This window comes from Nomascus leucogenys, chromosome 25 (genome assembly GCF_006542625.1).
Source record: "Nomascus leucogenys isolate Asia chromosome 25, Asia_NLE_v1, whole genome shotgun sequence".
In the NCBI taxonomy this organism is placed as follows: domain Eukaryota; kingdom Metazoa; phylum Chordata; class Mammalia; order Primates; family Hylobatidae; genus Nomascus; species Nomascus leucogenys.
Window position 1 is genome coordinate 28,390,869 of NC_044405.1, and position 13,744 is coordinate 28,404,612.

Below are 13,744 nucleotides of genomic sequence, written 5' to 3' on the forward strand. Positions count from 1 at the left end.
ACAGCCTTCAGGAATAGAAGCAAAGACATTCTCAAGTAAAAGAACTAGAAGAGAATTGTCACCAGCAAGGGAAACGACCCCAGGGGGAAACACAGCACTTCTAGAATGAAGAAAGAGAAACAGAAATAGCAGATACCTGGGTAAATAGTTTTTAAACTATTTTTTCTTTTAAGTCCTTTAAAATATGTATGACTATTGAAAGCAAAAAATATACCATCATCTTGGCCAGGTGTGGTGGCTCATGCCTGTAATCCTAGCACTTTGGGAGGCTGAGGCGGGCAGATCACTTGAGCTCAGGAGTTCGAGACCAGCCTGGCCAACATGGTGAGACCCCATCTCTACTAAAATTACAAAAATTAGCTGGGTGTCATGGCGCGTGCCTGTAATCCCAGCTACTCAGGAGGCTGAGGCAGGAGCATCGCTTGAACGCGGGAGGCGGAGGCTGCAGTGAGCCGAGAGTGTGCCACTGCACTCCAGCCTGGGTGACAGAGCAAGACTCCGTCTAAAAAAAAAATACACACACAGACACACACACACACACACACACACACACACACACACACACCATCATCTGGTGAGATTTTTAATGTTTGCAGACATGATACATGACAACTCACAGGCAGGGTCGAAGTGCTTCCACCGCTTCCACACTTCACTTGAAGTCACAAAGCAGGATCTGCAGAAACTGTGAAAGGCTAGGTTTAGTATATTGTAATCTCTAAGCAATCACTTAGAAAAGACACACAGTAAAATAAAACTGAAAAGAGACTTAGCCAAAAAAGACAACAGATACATTAAAATGGAAAATGCTAAAATATTAAAATAAGAAAAGGGAGCAGAAGGGACAATCAAAACCAACCGTAAGACCAGACCTCAATGTCACAGTTCACAACAATAGCACATATGCATCATAACCATCCCAGGACAGACCACAGTCGCGTATCAAGAGCAGCAGGACATAAGCCACCAGGAGCAGGAGGAAGGCAGAGAAGCCATGGTGAAGACATGAAGAGAGAGCCACCTTCACCCCTAACCCTGTACCTGCAGGGTCAAGCATGACATCTGAGCCTCTGTTCCTGGACTAGGGTAACAAGGAGATCTCTGGGCCCAGGAAGGCTGGGGGCAGGGGCTGTGAGGAGCTGAGGGGCCTGCAGGCCACGCTGCCCAGGCACCCCATCTGGCACCTCTAGGTGGGTTCCCTCTCACTCCCTGGTCAGGGAGCAGTATCTGACAAAACACCCTGTTGCAGGCCTCGGTCTCCCCCTCTGCTGAACGTCAGGCGGGTGCTGTCTGGGGCCTCCAGATGCTCCAAGGGGAAGACATGGCGCTGGAAGGCTCTGGGCGGTAGAGGGCTGTACAGGAGGGGCCACGGGCCTCCTGGAACTCACCTGGGAATGCTAGAAAGCGGCAGAGACAGCTCAGATGAAGCCCTGAGGGATTCCAATGGCCCCTCTCCCATTTCTCTCCCTCCCCCATCATCACTGCCTCTGAGGCCAGGGTACCCCAGGCTCTCCAACCCCACATATGGAGGCGGGCAGGCTCAGCTTCTGTCCAGCACCAGGGCAGTTGGAGAATGAAGTAGAACCCACACGTGGCTCCGTCCCCCAGGGAGAGAAACCTGCAGACACCTTCCTGAGACTGGGACAGGGGGACAAGGAAGCCTGGCCCAGACAGAAGCACGAATTGGTGGCACGGGCCTGGTGTTGAGAACAGGGTCCAACATCACAACCCCGCTCGGGAGGCCAGCGTCCGGGGCCTCTGCCAGCTCTGTCCCAAACGGAATTTGTTCTCACTCTGGACACCCCCAGGGGCCCCCTGTGCTCACAGGCAGATCCAGGGGGCAAGAGGGGGGCCTTCCCATGCCAAGTGCAGTTGGATGATGAACGACGCCCCCAGAAGATTTGTCCAGGTCCTGACCCAAGGAACCTGAGAATGGAACCTGATTTAGAAAAGGGGTCTTTGCAGATAGATGGGATTAACTTAAGGATTTTGAGATGAAAGCCTCCTGGATGAGGGTGGACTTGAGATCCAAGGACACGTTCTTAGAAGAGAAGGGGAAAAGTTGCAGAGACACACCCACGTGAGACGGAGGCAGAGAACCGGAGCGATGCGGACACAAGCCAAGGACTGCCTGGGCCACCGGAAGCTAGGAGCGGCAAGAAGGGTTTTCTCCTGGAGCCTTCAGCAGGAGGTGGCCCTGCCGACACCTTGATTTTGAAGTCTAGCCCCAGGACTCTGAGAGGGTCCATTTCTATTGCATGAGGCCCCCCGCATGCAGTATTCTGTCATGGCAGCCCCTGCCTCATGCGGCCTGGATCTCATGAGGGGTCCACTCCCCTCGTCTCCCAGGTGGGGCGCGGCACCTTCATGCTGCCCTCTAAGGACAAGCGCATGAGAGGCCAGCCTCCCCCACCAGCAGGACAGAACGCATGAGGCCTTTAACAGGCCACACTGGTGCCTGGCGTGGCTAGGGCAGCAGTGCTGCTGCCCCACTGTGGGGCCGAAAGAAGCCAGGGATGAGGGTGCGGGCACATCTGTGGGTCCCGGAGGCTCCAGACCCCCAGGCCAACTGCACAGCCTGCAGGCAGCGCTGCCTGGCCGGCCCTGTCATCTGTCTATCCATACACCTCACCACTTTCTCTCTGGGGCCGCCCCGCCCAGAGTCCCTTTCCTGCCGGAGGCTGGGGCTTTCCTGGCAGCTACTCACCACTCTCCCGGTGTTTGTTCATCGAGGTTTCCCGCCGCTGACGGTTGTTTTGACTTGCTCAGGGTTGTCATGCACCTCTGCCCTGGCTATGTAAGGAGAAGGAGCCTTTATGCAATCCGGGAAGCCCGCGTCAGGCCCAGGAGGTACGCCAGCTCTCTAGGACGCTGGCCAAGGTCCCCCGCACTTGGCCGGATCCAGGCAGGGAGTAACAGACCTGCTGGCACCCTCCTGACCCCAGTTTCCAGCTCTCCCCTCCCCGTGTCCACAGCTCAAGGTCAGAGGACAGGCAGCCACCTGGCCAAAGGGCAGGCCCCCTTGTGCCCTGGATGGTGATGGCCTCTGGAGCCAGAAAGAATGAGGTGGTGAGGGGACCATGGAAGGCAGCCTGGACCTTAGTGAGGGTGGATGGCTTGCTGGGCGGGTTCCCCAGGGGCAGAGGCTGGGACAGGATTCAGGGTTACACGGCAGGTGACCCCTGGCCACCCCAGGAGAAGAGAGGGAAGGAGCAGGGGTCAGGACAAAGGGGCAGGTGCCCCATGGGGGACTCGGGGGGCAGGCACACATGGGGGACTAGGGAGGCTGCAGAGCCACCTGCAGAGTTGCATCCGCAGGCAGGAGACACTTGGCTACTTATCCCCCACCTGCCATCAGTCGCTGTCAAGGGGATCCCAGGGACCCTGACTGCCCAGCATGTCTGGCCTGGCTGGAGGGACTCCCCAGGTAGCGCTGAGCCATCGTACAGGCTGGAAGGACAGAGACTGTTACTGGCGCCCAGGCTTGGGGCCATGCCGCAGCAGCCTGGGAGAGGCAGCTGGAGGCAGAGAGAGAGACTGGGCTTCTCCCTGGCAGGGCCAGCCACTAGCTGAGCCTGGCTGAGAGGCGGTGAGGGGGCTGGGCCTGGCCCTGGAGCGAGCTCTACGAGGGGGTCTGGGGCTCACAGATGGGCCAGCACCATGCCTCCAAGGGTCAGAGAAGTGAGGCATCAGACAGGCTGTGGCCCAGTCCCACAGAAGAGGTGCCGTCTTGAGCCTCCAGTGTGCTCTACAGAGCCTGGAGGCCCGGACACGTTTGGGGTGGAGGGTAGGGGTCTCAGCCTGGGCCAGGCTCCCCATCTCACCCCTAAGAGTGGCAGCGGCCCAGGGTCCGGCCAGGCCCTACTGATGTGTTCTCAGGGGCCAGGACATCAGTGCAACAGGGCAGCCACTTGGGACAGGCCTCGGCCGACCGTCCCCGTCCCCAGAGCACTTTCGGCTGCATCTGGGAGCCGCATCCCCTGTTTGTTCTCTGGAACCAGGAAGCCAGGGCTTTCCACTTCCTGGCCGCTGCGGAGGCCATGCTCTTTTTACTCTCCAAATAGGAAGGCTCCTGCAAGCCTCCTGCCAAGTGAGTGTGGAGAGCTGATCTCAGTGCAGCTGAGGTTAATGGACAGGAAGTGCCGTTACCTAAATGGGCCGATAAGCTGATGCGAAGCCTGAGAAGAAAGCCTTTCCAGGCCTTGACCCAGAGAGCCAGCAGGAAAGCAGCAGGCGTCGCGGCCCCAGCAGGGAAGACCAGCTCTTGAGCTCCAGCCCCAGCTCCGTCTGCAGCCTGGCCTCGCCGCAGTGCCCTCGGCCCCCTGCTCACCCTTCTCTGACCTCCTCAGGGCTCCTGCACACACACCTGTGGGTCTACAAGGGGCAAAAAAGATCCTGGAACATCGGGGCAAGAGCCCCCCCACCAGACCCCGTGTGCAAGCCCCCATTTACGTGTTGCACTCCCAGGGGGGCCCCTGAAGCCCTCCCTCTCGGCCTCGAAATTCCCATTGTAGACATGGTCCAGCAAGGCCGGCTATCTGGCTTTCTGGCCAACGATCAAAACAGCAAGTCGGAATGATGGTGGGCTGGCAGAGGAAGGCCACCGACAACCAGGTGACTACTGAGAGCAAGGAAGAAGCCACACAGATGCAAGGACCCCAAAGTGGGAAATCCCATGGCAGGGGCCAGGGGCGCCTCAATAACAGACGTCCCACGGTGTCACCTGGGCCCAGTACAGGATGGCAGCTAGCAAGGCCGTGTCACCAGGAGGCTGAGTCACAGGGAGGCTGCGTCACCGGGAGGCTGCTCAGACTGTTGAAGGGGGCACAGGAATGTGGAATTGGTGTTGGACCAAATGAAACTGCCAACGACTGCCCTCAAAACTGGGGAGCTCCCAGTGGCTGAACCGAGGATTGCCACAGTGGGGGGGCACTGTTCTAAAAAGAGGCTGAAGGCCTAGACCATTGAGTTGTAATCATTCATCAAAACCTTTTCCATGGAATTCTGCAGCTGACCTGGGAAGGATGTGTACAGTGGCCACACGGTGCTGCAGTGAAGTCTAAGGGACTGTTCAACGTGGCACCTACATTTGGGGAATTACAGTTGTCAGAGCTTGCAGGGAGGCACCCACAACTGTCTCCCCCAAGGTAAAGACGAGTGTCCTTCACTTATGACACACCGGGTTCCTGCACAGCGATGGCCTGGAGCATCCAGAGAAGGGTCCCTGCTCTCAGAGCCAGCCAGGCGGGCTGTGTACACAGCCATGGAAAGCACCCTTGGGGGAGGGTGTTGCTGTAATTTCCGCACCCCCACTTCCTCATGTCCTGCAACCTAGCTAGAATCTGCAATCAAAAGCTACCCAGCTTTGGAAGGCTGAGGGGGATCACTTAAGGCCAGGAGTTTGAGTCCAGCCTGGGCAACATAGCAAGTTCCTGTCTCTAAAAAAAAAAAAATTAGGCAGGCGTGGTGGTGTGTCCCTGTGGTCCCAGCTCCTCAGGAGGCTGAGGTGGGAGGATCACTTGAGCCCTGGAGTTCAAGGTTGTAGTGAGCCATGATCGCACCACTGAAGGTCAGCCAGGGCAACAGAGTAGGACTGTCCCAAACGGAATTTGTTCTCACACTGGACACCCCCAGGGGCACCGTGTGCTCACAGGCAGATCAGGGGGCGGGAGGGGGGCCTTGCCATGCCTGTCTCAAAAGAAAAAAAAAGCCACCAAGGATGCTTTGGGTGTCGGCCGCCGCAGGCCCCCATCTCTCTGCATCTAGCAACATCACTTGGCCCTCAGAATGGAGCAGGAATGCGAGTTCCAGGCCCAAGTACCACAGGATGGAGGGAGCTCTCACAAAATGAGCATGGTCTTGCTAGGGGGCACAGGCTGTCTCCAGTGGACGGGCCACTCCCACACAGGCATGGAAGTGCAGGATGCACTCTTCCCGTGGTCCAAGGCCCCTTGTTTCTGGAAGGATGGGTGAAAGCAGACACTACCTGTGCCAACTGGAAACCTCTCACAATGAGATGAAATACCCGCAGGGCCATGCCCTGCCTGCAGCGGCTCCAGCCTGGCTGTGTGTTTTCAGGGGACCTTGTGCTGCGGGTGCAACTGTTAGGGTGACCAAGGGAGGGAGGGACAGGGGCAGACGGGCAGCCAGAGCACCCTCGGGAGAGGCGTGTGGCTCTGAGCTGCTGATGTACCAGCAGGAACAGGCTCCACAGGACCCTCAGGAGTGATGACATAAAGACCCTACCCCGCTGCAGGCACTGCCAAATATTCTGGGTGAGCTCCAGTCACCCCAGCACAACCCTCCCACTGTTTGGAATGGGGACCCCTGAAGCCCAGGAGTCCACCCGGGTCCCTGTGGTCTCCACTGGGACCAGGGGAGCCAGGCTTGGTGCCTGGCCACAGCCCTTGCCGGGTAGGGGAGGTGGGTCTGACTTCCAGGGGAGCATGGTGGGGGCAGCAGGGCCTGCTCGTGGGTCCCTGCCAGGGCCAGAGCGGGGCCACTGGGTGGTGGCATGGTTCCTAGCTCAGGTGTGGCAGCCGAGGCCTCAGCACAGCACAGAATCTCCTGCAGGCCTAATTTCTGGAGTCTGGCCAGGCGCAGTGGCTCATGTCTGTAATCCCAGCACTTTGGGACGCCGAGGCAGGTGGATCACAAGGTCAGGGGTTCGAGACCAGCCTGACCAACATGGTGAAACCCCATCTCTACTAAAAATATAAAAATTAGCCAGGCGTGGTGGTGCGTGCCTGTAATCCCAGCTACTTACGAGGCTAAGGCAGGAGAATCGCTTGAACCTGGGAGGTGGAGGCTGTAGTGAGCCAAGATTGCACCATTGCACTCCAGCCTGTGTGACAGAGCGAGACTCCGTCTCAAAATAAATAAATAAATACATAAATTTATTTATTTCTGGAGTCTTCATCTTACAAAGACGCAGGGGCCGGAGCCGCCCCTCACAAAAGGCAAGAATGGGCTGCGTGTCGGAGTCAGACCCAGACCAGGGACAGCAAAGCCACCGGCAGACAGGCGAGGATGAGGACGAGGCCCTGCTGCCAGACACAGTGTGCTGTCTGCACTGAAGGGGGGCCAGTGAGTGCGCAGATGGCAGCCCAGACAGGGAGGAGCCCCTAGCACAGGCCTCTCCTGGGCTCCAGCACTTCCAGAAGAAGAACAGTTAGGAGAAGGCAGATAAGGGGGTAGGACCAGGGCCAGGAGGGGCACGGTGCCTGCTGTGGCTCTGAAGTTACTCCAGATGCCCTCAGGGGCACAGCAGAGTGACTCCACCTTCCACAGTGACTCTGCAAGATGGACGCCCCTGCCCTATTTCTCAGCTGGGAAATGGGTTCCAGCAGTATCCAGACCACACCCTTGGAAGGGCAGAACCAGGAGCCCCCTTGCCAGGGGGCTTCATAGCCACTGCCTCTCACTGCCCCACCACCAGGGGGCTTCACAGCCACAGCCTCTCACTGCCCCACCACCAGGAGCTTCTCAAGGGGTGTCCCCCGCACACAGCAGAAAATCTCAAGGACTGGCAACTGCTTGAGCCTCCCAAAGCGCTGGGATTACAGGCGTGAGCCACCACGCCCAGCCCTGCCAGGGCTTTCGGTTGCCGTGTGTGCACGTCTCTGTGTGTGCGCATGCAGGCACACGTGTTAAATCTTCTCAGGCTGGGCATGGTGGCTCACACCTGTAATCCCAGCACTTTGGGAGGCCAAGGTTGGCGGATCACTTGAGGCCAAGAGTTCGAGATCATCTTGACCAACATGGCGAAACCCCATCTTTACTGAAAATATGAAAATCAGCTGGGCATGGTGGCACACACCTGTAGTAGTCCCAGATACTCAGGAGACTGAGGCATAAGAACTGCTTAAACCCGGGAGGTGGAGGTTGCAGTGAGAGGAAATGGTGCCACTGCATTCCAGCCTGGGCAACACGGCCAGACTTTGTTTAAAAAAAAAAGAAAAGAAAAGAAATTGTCATCTCTGTCACTGTTTTGCATTCCGGGCAAATTCCTTATTTCTCTCTTCTACTTCACTAATTCTCTTTTCAACTGTGTACTTGATCCTACCCCATCTTCTGAGCCTTTTGTCTCGGTGACTGTATTTTTCATTTCCAGGATGTGCCATTTTCATACCTATCCATTCTTGTCTTGAATCTGCCGTTCGGTTTTTGTAATGTATTTACTTTAATGGCTGTGGTCCTTTTTCTTATCTCTTTGGTAGATTAAGAGTATTAGATTCCTCCATAAACTTAACTCCATCTGGAATGAATTCATGTTCTGGGTATGAATTTTGTTGGTTGTTTCTTTTTCAATTTCAATGAAATTAGGATAACGTAAAATTAGCCACTTAAAAGTGTGCAATTTAGCGGCATTTAATACACTCAGGATGTTGTGTACCCATAACTGTTTCTTTCTTAACATGGAAAATCCCGTGCTTCTGAATTGGGGCTTGCAGACTCATTTTTAAAAGTTTAGTCATTGGATCAGGATATGGGAAATCAATTCTCTGAAAGTCAGTTCACAAAATGACCTTGATTGGTCAGTTTGCTGAAAATCAATTCTCTAAACGATCCATTTTCCCAAGACTTCAGAGAGAAACTTTAAACCTTGTCTGGGCAGTTGGCCGCAGCCATTTGGCAACACAGGCAGGCGCAGGGGCTGAAAATTCCAGCAAAATATGTGAACCAGGGTTAAGGGCACATTCAGAAGAAAAGATATTCAGCCAAGCTGGACCAATGCATACCAGGAAAAGGCGCCACCATAAAACAGCGAGAAGCCTTTGGGGGCCATTTTGTTACTCACTAACTAGGTCACTCTGTGAGTCGGCTCGGGTCCACCCAGGTCTAGGCAAACAGAGTTTTAGCAAATTGATCTAATTCTGAAGACAAAGTGGCAAGTAGACGTCGAGGGTGCGGTGGAGTCCCAGCTTTCCACAAAATTCTGCTAGCTGTGTGACCTCAGGCAAGTCGCTGAGCCTCTCTGTGCCTCAGTTTGCCCCTCAGGGTTCCTGTAAGGATTAAACGAGGTCGCCTAGGTGTTGGCGGAGGTTAGTAACACTCCCGGTGGGAGAGCTCTCCAGGCTGTCCTGGGCCTGCACCATCAGCCCTCAGGGCCCTTCCTGCTCCTCTCACAAGCTGATGCCACTCTGGGCCCTGGGTTTCAGGAGAAAATGACCTCTGTAGAAGCTCCCCCTGCCCAGCCCTGGGGAGGAGGCAAGCCAGGGGAGCTCTTGCGAAAGCCCCCAGGAGCACGGCTCTCCTCCCTTCCTTCTCCCTGATTGGTGGACCTATGCACGGACATGACAGCAGCGTGTCACCCACCCTGGCCACCACTCTCTCCTGGCAGCCCCAGACTGACAGTCTCTGCCTTTCCTTCTTTCTAGTGGCAGTGTCTCTAAAGCAGCTTCTCTTTCTCCCGTTTCCGACCTCACCCCGTCACCGGCTGCCCGAGGCCACCCTGCAATCAGCCATATTGGCATTCCCAAAGCCCAGTGAACCCCTGATAGTATGGTGTCCACCAGGAATGAGTTGGGCACTGGAAATCTATGCATGATAGGAACCAGAAGAGGGTGGGCCCTTCACCTTCCCCACCTTCTGGCCCCCTGACTGGTGGCTTGCCCCTGGGGCCTCCTCTGGGCTAGGGTCTGCCCACCAATGCTTGTTCCTGTGATAGGCAACGGCAACTCCAGATGTCCCATCACAGCTGCCCACCGGACACAGATATGGGGACACCAAGGGCGCAGGGGGCAAAGTCAGCTGCGCTGTGCGCAGCAGCTGCTGCCACACAATGGCACCAGCAGAGCTCCCGCCGAGTGTGCTCATACCACATGCTCCCACCGCACACATGCTGGGTTGGTGCCCCGTCTGCTGAAAGGACATGCCACCGGGCATGCTGGGTGCCACCGAGCTGCTGGCATGTTCGGTGCCTGCTGGCTGAACCTCGGAGTTGCGTGGCAGTGGCTTTGCTTCATTGCTGTCTGGTTCACTGTGCTCTAAGTTCGGGAGCCCTGCGAGCAGTGATGCGTGGCCACATCTACAGCCTCGCTGGCCTGTCACATTCCCACGTCAGGCTCTCAGCTCCAGCATGAATCTCCCATTACCCTACTGTCTTAGTCCATTCTGGCTGCTATAGCAAAATCCCACAGACTGTCGGCTTCTCAGCAGCAGAAACCTATTTCTCACAGTCCTGCAGGCTGGAAGTCCCAGACCAGGTGTCCACATGGCCAGGCTCTGGCAAGGGCCCACCTGCGGCTTGCAGATGGGCGTCTTCTTACTGTGTCCTTACATGTGGAAGGGGCAAGGGACCTCTCCTTCCTAAAAGCACTAATCCCAGCATGAGGGTTCGGTCCTCCAGGCCTAATCACCTCCCAAAGGCCCCACCTCCTAATGCCACTGCCTTGGGGGTGAGGATTTCTGCCTATGAGTTCTGGGGGACATGAGCGTCCAGCTCTCAGCAGCTGTTACTGTGGCCCGCAAGCCTGCCGCCCTCCTGCTCTTGCCCAGCCATCCACATGCACTCCAGCCCTTCCTATAGCAGGGACAGGAAAGGATTCAGATCCCACAAGGAAAGCCCAGTTCACACATCCAGCTCAGCCCTGCATGTCCCACATCCCGCTGGGAGCTAGTGGTGTTCATCGTAACTCAGTCCCAAGGCAGCCAGCAGCAGCCAAGGCAACCAACAGGTGCCACCAACATACGGGGAAATCTGCGTCACTCGGTGCCTGTCTGGTGTTCAGTTTCTAGGTAGCTGGTTCTACCCCTGCCATGCACGGGTTCCCACCCCCGCGGCTGTCCCCATCGTCCATCCCCATCATCAGCGGTGGCCAGGACCCCCCTCCCCTTCTTGGTGGAGCCAGCACTTCCTGCAGGTTCTGGACAACTGGCTGAGACTGGCCTGGGTCCTCAGGGTGCCAGGCCTGCTCAGGCCACACCACACCCAGGCTGGGAGCTGCAGCCACCACAACAGCACCTCCCAGCTGCCCTCTGCTGCTGCAGCCAACATCACAATGTCATGTCACAGCAGGTGACACAAACCCCACACAGGCATAGTCCACCCAGCCCCAGTCCCATCTCACCTCTCCTCTATTCCTGCTTCCAGACTACTCAGCCTGAAAACCCACCCCCGTCCCTGGCAGAGTCAGCTGGCCCCGGGCCCACTAGGGGGACCAGCACTGATGCTGCACACTGCCAAGTCACCCAGCAGACATGAAGGCAGGAGAGCAGGCTGGGCAGGACCACCCACTGACCTGTCCCCCTGCCTCCTGGGGCCTCCACGTCCCCACCTATGCATGGGGTCTGCGGGGGCTGCACTCACAGGCTTGCTGTGAGCAGGAGTGAGCTTCATGCGTGGTGAGGGGACTCCACATGTTCTTGTTATTGCGGATACAGTGACAGGCCCTGAATTTCAAGCGCTCCCATCCAGCAGGAACAGGGCGGAGAGTGGGGGCTAGGACTTCCATGAGGGGCCGCCTTACCAAGCCCTAGGCTCGGGTGTCAGAATCACACTCTGTACTGGGCTCCCTGTTCTGAGGCACTCCAGGGCTTCCCAGGGCCCTTCCAGGTGCCCTCCTGCCAGGGGTCCAGGGGTCTCAGGTTCCCTGCGCTCGCCTGTCTGGGAAGAAGCTGAGCCGATGGACCCTGCACCCCACAATACCACTGTCCTGGGGCTTTAACACTTAAGAGACCAGCACTCTCCCCACCGTTTTACTTTTTGAAGCTTTCAAACACATGGCAATTTATTTAACCAGTTGTGCAGTGAAGACCCTTGCGCCCCCAGACGCTCCCATGCACAGCGCACTACACTTGCCTAGCCCACATCCATCCACCCATCTGACTTCTGATGCATTTCAAAGTAAGTTATTGCAGCATTTCTCACAGAAATAAACAAATCTAAAGGTCCATCACTAGGCAAGACTAGTGAATAAACCACAGCGTATCCATACAAGGAAATATTATGTTCCATTTAAGAATGAGGTATGGGGCTGGGGGTGGTGGCTCACACCTGTAATCCCAGCACTTTGGGAGGCTGAGGTGAGCGGATGACCTGAGGTCAGGAGTTCAAGACAAGCCTGACCAACATGGCGAAATCCTGTCTCTACTAAAAATACAAACACTGGACAGGCATGGTGGCGTGTGCCTATAGTCCCAGCTACTCAGGAGGCTGAGGCAGAAGAATCGCTTGAACCGGGGAGGCAGAGGTTGCAGTGAGCCAAAATGGCACCACTGCACTCCAGCCTGAGTGACAGAGCAAGGCTCCATCTCAAAAAAAAAAAAAAAAAAAAAAAAAAAGTGAGGTATGTTCCCAAGATACATGGTCAAGTGAATATAGAAAAGTACAGAACCGTGAACAGACAAGGCTACCGTCTGTGCAAACATCTACACAAAGATCCTACCTAAGCCACAGAAAGTGGAGGCAGCAATCCCTGGGGCCAGCCTCAGCCAGGAGGGGTCCGGGTCCTCCCACAAATAACCCAACCTCCCATCCTTCAGAGGCACAGGCCTTGGAGGTGCCTGGTGGAACTGAGCACGGCTGCCCTCCATGGGAACCGCTCAGCAACTCAGCTGCACAGGCTCCTTCTTTCTTCCCACCTCTCCATCCCACTGCTCCCGCCTGTCCCCTCGGGCTTCCTGGGTCACCTCCAGGTAATCTACCTGCACCCAAGCCCCTGCCTGGGCTCTGCCTTCAGGGGAACCCAAACCAAGACACATATCTTTTATATCAAATGCAGTGTGCTTTTCTGCTGATAAATGTGGAAAGGCCCTCAGGGGAAACACAAGAATCTGGCGACAATGACCGCCTTGGGAGAGACACCAGTAGGAGACACCAGTAAGACGTTTACTACTCACTCTTCCTTTAGTTGCTTCTGTGCCTTCTGAAACTTGTTCCCTGGGCATACCTAACTTACTCAAAAACTTACTCTTTCATAAAAGACATCAACTCCTAGATGTCTGCGCGAGAGAAACGGAAACACAAGTGCCGTGAAGTGTTCAGCCACTTGATTCCCAACAGCCACAAAGTGGGCACCCCAGCATCCATCAGCTGCTGGGCAGATGCACAGTACATGCATACGATGAAACCTGGTTCAGCCATGGAAAGGAGGGAGGCTCTGACTCACGCCACAGCACAGACAAGCCTCAGCACGTGCTGCTCAGTGAGAGGCCACATCCTGTCTGACTCTGCTGCTGTGAAATACTCAGAGCAGGCGCATCCACAGAGACAGGAGCTATGCCAGGGCTGCCAGGGCCTAGGACAGGAATGGGATGAGCCGTGAAGGGGCACACGGGGTCCATCTGGAAGGATGCAATGTTCCGACGGTGGATCGTGCTAGTGGCTGCATGATGCAGTGACAACCACTGAATCATACACCTGAGACAGGTGACTTGTGTAGCATGCAAACTCCACCTCAATAAAGTTTTTTAAAAACAACAACAAAAAGGTGACTGACACCTCAGAACCTCCAAGTGGGGGCAGCGGTGGGCACTGCCTGCTCCTGCTGGCGGGAACTGGGTGGGCTGAGTCCCCGCGGGCAGTCCTCATAGGCAGACTTGACTGCCAATGCCTGGACACAGCTATCTGGGTGACTGGGCTCCACGACATTTGCATAGGAGCAGCAGGGTAGCTGCAGCACGCCCCTTTCTCAATCTCATTTCTGCAACTCAAACAAGAAAAGCTTAAACAAATAAACCAACAAAAGGGGTGATACACGGAGCTCCTGGCAGGGGTGCAGGGCTGTCCTGAGCCCCCAGG

At 56.0% G+C, this 13,744-nt stretch overlaps 1 protein-coding gene across 1 annotated transcript in view; it reads right to left on the bottom strand.

The window, feature by feature from the left end:
- Positions 1-581: 581 nt before the first annotated feature.
- HSF2BP (heat shock transcription factor 2 binding protein) overlaps positions 582-13,744 on the bottom strand; it is a 148,363-nt gene continuing 135,200 nt past the window's right edge. Inside the window, exon 11 of the mRNA XM_030806353.1 lies at positions 582-685. Coding sequence (XP_030662213.1) covers positions 653-685 — 33 coding nt within the window. The 3' untranslated portion in view covers positions 582-652. The remainder of the gene's footprint in view (positions 686-13,744) is intronic.